The sequence below is a fragment of the Solanum pennellii genome, chromosome 3 (assembly GCF_001406875.1).
Source record: "Solanum pennellii chromosome 3, SPENNV200".
Classification (NCBI taxonomy): domain Eukaryota; kingdom Viridiplantae; phylum Streptophyta; class Magnoliopsida; order Solanales; family Solanaceae; genus Solanum; species Solanum pennellii.
This window is the reverse complement of record NC_028639.1, coordinates 9,557,477-9,564,383: the sequence shown is the minus strand read 5'-3', so window position 1 is coordinate 9,564,383 and position 6,907 is coordinate 9,557,477. Positions and strand designations below refer to the sequence as shown.

Here is a 6,907-nt window from a genome sequence, read left to right as displayed (position 1 = left end):
TTGGTATCATTGTCAAATGTCGAATTTGATAAATCTATTGATCTTGGAATCTACGGTTATGACGATACTCATTGTCTCTGCGCGCGAGAGGTGTCTTCCCTTGCGAGAAAATATGGAGGATTCGTGGAGAATGGTTTGAGAGTGAGATAATTAAAGGCTAAGAATTTGATGTATGTGTTGACAAGTTGTAGATCATCTATTTTAATAGAGTGTTTCTTCACAATAAATTTTGACTGATTAAGGAAAGAGGAAGAGGAAGAGTTTAACTTGAAGAGGAAGAGCTAGAGTTTGTCTCTAACTCATGCTCTTGTTTTTATTAAAACACTAGTTTTGGAGTTTTAATGTAAAAATAATTAATCAATCATAGTCTTAAGGGATATGAGTATTGATTGTGTCTTCAATAATATATGGTATAAAATATTAAACGTGATGGTATATGTAATTGTTTGAAAATAATATAAGGTAGTTTGACATGCTCTTTCTCTTATCGTCTCATTCATCTCTGTCTATTTTACTTTACAACTTGAAATTAGATTATGTTTTTATTGTGTCAAACATACATTCAGTAGCAGAGTAAGATTTCAGTTGCTATGAACATATGACATATATTTCATATCTTTTTTTTATTATCAGTCTTCTTCATTTTATTGTTACATTTTTTCGACTTTTATCCCTTTTTCCACACTTCCTACCCATCTTAAGAACTCCAATGATACATAGAATTTAAGTGTTATTCGAAATGACTCACAAAACATTTACTTTCATGATAATGTTCATTTAAAAGGTTCAGTTTTGTCTTTTTCTTCTTCTTTTTTATGTTTTGTTTCAGACTAAAACCATCTCCAACCCAACATCAAATTCTATATTTGGTATAAAATTTGGTGTTTTGAGCTTCAATCCACACCAATTTTCAAAACAAATTTGGTGTAACACTATTCATCACACCAATTAACTTTTTGAATATTATAATATTATTTCATTATACAAATTTTTAATTAAACATTATGTTAATTGTATGTTTTAATTAAATCTCTTGTATATTTAACTATTTTTACGTAATATTTTTATAATATTAATTTTAGATATAAAATTTAGCTTTTTTTAGATTAATTTTTCTATATATGATTTAAAAAATATATATGTTAATTCTACTATAAACTATATAAATTACAACTAACTTTCACAAAAATAAAAATTGCAAACGTATAAATTTTTAAATAAATAATACTCCGATCGTAGAAATAGCAATAGATGAAAATTATCAATTTGATTGTATTTCATTAATGATTTCACTTTTATTTGTATTATTCACTATTATGTATAATGTATCATATTTGCTAGCAATTTATGTTATTTCAAAAATTATGATACAAAATAATTTTATATTAAACGATTATAATAGGAAATAATATGAATCATATATGGTCAATGTTTTAGAAAGAAATTGTTTTATGAAATAAGAAATAATAATATAATAATGAAGAAAGAAAAAAAGATTCTTTTTTGGTGTAAAATTTGATATAGTGGGTTGGAGTTGTTTACAACAAATTTGATGCTGACACCAAATTTGGTGTTTGGGTTGGAGATGTCCTAATAATATCATGTTCTATTTGTCCAAATTTATGAAACGCATTTTGCTAGTACTCATGTTAATTAAAAGTATTAATTGATTGAATCGTTCGATTTTTATCAAAGGCATAATACATAAATATGTCTTTTAACTTGGTCTCATTTCACGTTTATGCCCTTCAACTTAGGGTGTGCACAAGTAGACACTTAAACTTGTATAAAATTGTACAAATAGACGGACACATCCTATGTGGTATCCTACATGGTGTCCTAGAAATTTTAGGAAGGGTGTCCGAAAATCTCATAGCTCGTAAAAATAATTTAAAGAATGGGTGCATTTAAAGTTTGTGAATCAAACTACATAACATTAATGATTAATTTTTTAAATTAAAATATATCAAAAAAATTTAAAATTAAACTACATAATATTTAGCTTTAGTGTCACGTTTATTGATAGGAAGTGAACAAATAAAGAAAAAGAGAGATATTTCAGTTTAGAGAGAAATCACTTTTATGCTTCAACATTTCACAACCTCTGATGACTAACAACGAGAAATGAAAAATAAATAATAGAATCAAACGAGTTATATTAAAAGAAAATTTATATGAAGTATTTTCACTTTTAGTAGCTTAATGGAATAAATAAATAGGATTTTCTTATTAACTTTAAATGAAATAATTCTTTTAAATTTTATTTAAATTTTTAATGAAAAGAAAAAAATCAAGTTGCAAAGAACTTAGTAAGAGTTGAACGACTAAAATCACTAAGCTAGAAATTTTTTATTGTTTTTCAAGGGTGTCCAAAATGTCTTATTTAACCATTTAAATTATCATTTTTCTTATAAATACGATGTAATTTTCTGACGAAACGCCCCTGTCCTACGTGACACGTAGGACTCATGTGTCTACTTATTCAGCTTTATACCAGTTTGAGTGTTTACTTGTGCAGAACCAAAGTTGAAGGACATAAATATAAAATGAGATAAAGTTAAAGGACACATTTATAAATTATGTCCTTATTAGATTTCAACTAGATTTCAAACCGAAATTAATTCAATTTGTTTTTGTTTCGTCTAGTTTAACTTAATTAGGATATCTAGCTCAAATTGCACCGCTAAAGAAAGTTATTTTTTCAAGTTATGCAATTATATTTACATAAATCAAATCAGTATAAAATTCTAAAATAATTAAATTAATGTATATGTAATATATAAATTCATATTATATTATTAATATTACTTTGTCTAAATGATATTTTTTGCTTTTTGCGATTAAATCTACTTAATTTTGACGATAAATTTGGACATAAATCTTTTAATTTTTTTTCAAAATAAATTTTGAATATTTGGAAATTGCATAAAAAAAATACTATAAATTACAATAATTAATAATTCAGAATATTTAAAATACATATAAAGAATTATGATAAAAAAAATAGTTCATTTTTTAAATCCATTCGTTGTCACATAAATTGGACCGTCAATTTCATAGAAAACTGAATTGTCAAATAACCACTATGAAAAAATTACAAAAATAATATATTTTCCTGTAGCCAATTCCTTTGCATTAACATATTTTCCCGTGTAAGCCATAATCAGAAGATGTGATTACTGTAATATTTAAATGATTAAAAATTCTAGAATAATTAAATTAATTTATATGCAATATACAAATTCAAAAATATTTAAAATGCATGTGAAATATTGTGGTAAATAAAATAGTTGCAATCTAAGCTAAATTTGAATTTGCCTATAAAAAAAATCGTTGTATATTTGATTCAAAAAAAGTTACCATAAAAGTAAATTTTTCAAGTTTAATTTTAGTTGAATAATGACTACAGTAATCCGTTTCAGCAGGAGTTCCTTTTTCTTCAATATTACTAGGAATAATACTATTTTTTTTTCCTTTTTTCACATGGATTTCAAGTCCTATACAAATAAGGGAATATGGTTATTGACATCTCTATATAATGTAGGGAGGGGGTAAGGTACTCAGTAATATTACATTGAAAATAAGTTTTGTTGTCTATATTATTTGTTCAGACATGGCGAGGGATAACGAACTCCGTCCACTATGGTTGGAACCTCTACTAGATAATGATTTTTATGAACATGATTGTATATGTGAGGTACATAATCAATATTGTACATTTTTTTGTAAAATGTGCAAAAACAAACCTCTTTGTGAATCATGTTGGAGGGTTGATGCAGAAGCTGAACATGAACTTCACCAATTTTTACAGGTACATAATCATCAATCCTTCACCAAAACAACACTTGTTAGAGCTGCTATAGATTTTATTTTTTTTAACTATTCCTTAACATAATGTGCAGATATTTAAAGTATCGGAAAAAGCATCGGTTCGAAAAGCTGATATAGAAAGTGAGATAGATGTTAGGAAAATTCAGCCGTATGTAATAAACAATCACAAAGTTATATTGCTGAAACCAAAAGGAGGAAACGGGGGAAACCCTAAGTGCGTCATATGCGAAGGAAAAATAAAGGAAGAATTCTATGATTATTGCTCAATTTCTTGCAAAGTAAGTACACTCCAACTTCATTAGGATAATCTACTTTGTTAGAATAACTTTTTTAACTAACAACATATATTGCAGATAATTGGAGATACAAGGCAACTCGACAAGGTTGAACTTGCTGGAAAAATTAACAGAAGAAAGAGAACGCCCTGTAGATCACCTTTGCTGTAGAATGATACTTGCAATTTTAAATCAGTTTACGTTTTAATTTTCTAGGCTAAGATTTGTTTATATGTTTCTCAACACGACCACATATCTATAACTCAATGTCATATATTGCCGCTTTTTGAATTCCAACCAGTTATCAACTTAGTTTTCATATATAATATTATTAAGATCAAGTTTCTAACAAACCTGCAGTGAATTTCGATATATCCTCAGTTAATTCATGATTTATTCGATGAAAAAAATATTCAAAAATCAGATAAAGTTTTCTGTTGAAATTGTCATATTATAAAACTAGTATCAAACAACAAAGGCTGCTGAGAAAACCAAGCTTGCCTTTAAGCTTAGAGGAAGGCATCATTATATGGAATAATGCAAGCAATTGCTAGTTTACCAACCAATCGAACAACAAAAATAAGTATGATGTTCTCTCTACAGAACAAAAGCTTCTAATACATATTAACAAAAATGCAATAACGTAAATTAATATGGACAACTGAAATACCTTCATCGCAAAGAGGCTGTGAAATGCTTGACATTACACTGTCACTACAGCTGCAAGGTAGCAAAGAAGCCATTTAGTAGACACTTTACTATGGAAAGTTATCTTTCATGGAGATGCCCTGTGATTGACGGCCCATAGCAGGAGATATCCATGAACAGAACGCATATATGATTCGGTCATTCGGACAAATTTCTTCAGCCAATAAGACTCAAAAGTTATGTCCAAGCGCTATGATGATTGGATCCTCTAAAAATTGCTGCTGCGTTCATGTCAGATCCTCCAAAAACACAACAATTATGCATTTTTGGAGGATCCTCACAGGTGCACCAACATTCATTTTTAGGGTCCGAGCGACCTAGTGTTCAACCATCAGTTTCCATAAAGAGGCTCCTCGCCGTTACATAATTAAGAAAAATTCACATACCTTAATAACTCAGACCCTTTCCCAACAATAAAGAAATAAGTCTCCCAGAACGCTAAAAAGGACAAGTTACACTTTCGACCCACCTTGTTAAAAATAGCAAGCAGACACATGACAATAGAAAATATATTTATGGTAAAATCATCACAGTGCATGAATTCAGTCTGTAACTTTGAAAGCAAAAGGAAACAGTTCTAAGGAAGATCTGGATTACCACAGGTGACAGGTCATATGCATAGATTAGAGTAGTCTATTTTTAGGGAGGCATTACCTGCAAGCTCCTTCCTATTTCAATACAAAAGTGAAGCTGAAGTTTTGTGAGAATAGGAATGATTCAGACACTAGGGGAAAAAAAGGAGAGATGAAAATTCAAGTGTGGCAAACAAATTTGAAGTCATTCCCTAGAGAAAGTTCCATGTAACTGATCTATTAATCCAACGAAAGAGGCCAATTCAACCAGCAGGGAGTCGTTCGATTACACAACAATGTGCACCCTATCACATGATGATGATCTAGAATTAAATGAAAAGAAGATCCAAACTTCATTACAGGAATTTGACATGCAATATGGGGCAATTATTATACTCAAAATTATTAAGTATATCAAGATCACTAAGAATATAATTAAACATTTTTGCAAGACAAACATAATTTTAATCCATGCCCCAAAATCACCAAAAAAACTCGTGCAACTTGATGCTTTCTTGGTGGTAAATTATCATATTATGCAGGCATGTCTATAGTTCTACATCCCATTATCAAATGGTTATTAGACTGGTTTAATAGGTTGCAATTAGTTGTGCCCTACTTTGGCAATCTTTTATCAAAACATGGTTATGCACATTTCCAGTAAAGTTATGTTGTTGAAACCAAAAGAACATGTCTCAGACAAGTTTCTTCAGCCAATGAGACTCAAACTTATGTCCAAGTGCTATGATGATCGGATCCTCCAAAAATTGTTGTTGCATTCATGTAGGATCCTCCAAAGACACAAAAAGTATGTATTTTTGGAGGATCCGTCACGCATGCAGCGATATTTTCTTTTAGGATCCGAGCAACTTGTAGAAAAAAACTCCTAGCCGTTATATAATTAAGAAAAGTTCACATACCTCAAATAACCCAGACCTTTCCCAACAATGAAGAAATAAGTAATACCTAAAATGCTAAAAAGTAAGAGTTCCACTTCTAACCCACCTTGTTAAATATATCAAGCAGAAACTTAAGCAAAAATCATCGCAATGCATGAATTCACTCTGTAGCTTTGAAAACAAAAGGAGCCAGTTCTAAGACAAATCTGGATTACCACAGGACATATGCATAGAGTAGTCTATGAGAGTGGCACTAGGAAAAGGCTATTTTTACGGATGCATTACCTGCGAGCTCCTTCCTATTTCAATACAAAAGTGAAACTGTAGTTTTGTGAGAATAGGAATGATTCAGACACACTAAAAAGGTAGCAAGAGCTGAAATAGGCATTTTACGAGAAAATTCAAGTGACGCAAATAAATTTGAAGTCATTCCCTAATGGAGGAAATTTCTAGGTTGTCACTTATCGTGTATGACTTGTTTCTAATCACCATAGTTCCTATTGTTTACTCAGCAAAACAAAGGATTGAAACTCTATATAACTGATCAATGTATCCAATGGAAGATGTCAATTCAACCAGCAGGAGTAGTTAGATTACATAACAGCGGGCACCCTATTACATG

The 6,907-nt window shown here is 29.8% G+C and overlaps 1 protein-coding gene across 1 annotated transcript; it reads left to right on the top strand.

The window, feature by feature from the left end:
* The first annotated feature begins 3,046 nt into the window (after nucleotides 1–3,046).
* On the top strand, nucleotides 3,047–4,767 carry LOC107013178. The gene is made up of 3 exons (XM_015213156.2): nucleotides 3,047–3,811; nucleotides 3,903–4,109; nucleotides 4,185–4,767. The coding sequence occupies exons 1-3, from the start codon at nucleotides 3,614–3,616 to the stop codon at nucleotides 4,275–4,277; spliced, it is 498 nt and encodes a 165-aa protein (XP_015068642.2). The 5' UTR covers nucleotides 3,047–3,613; the 3' UTR covers nucleotides 4,278–4,767.
* Nucleotides 4,768–6,907: the final 2,140 nt, after the last annotated feature.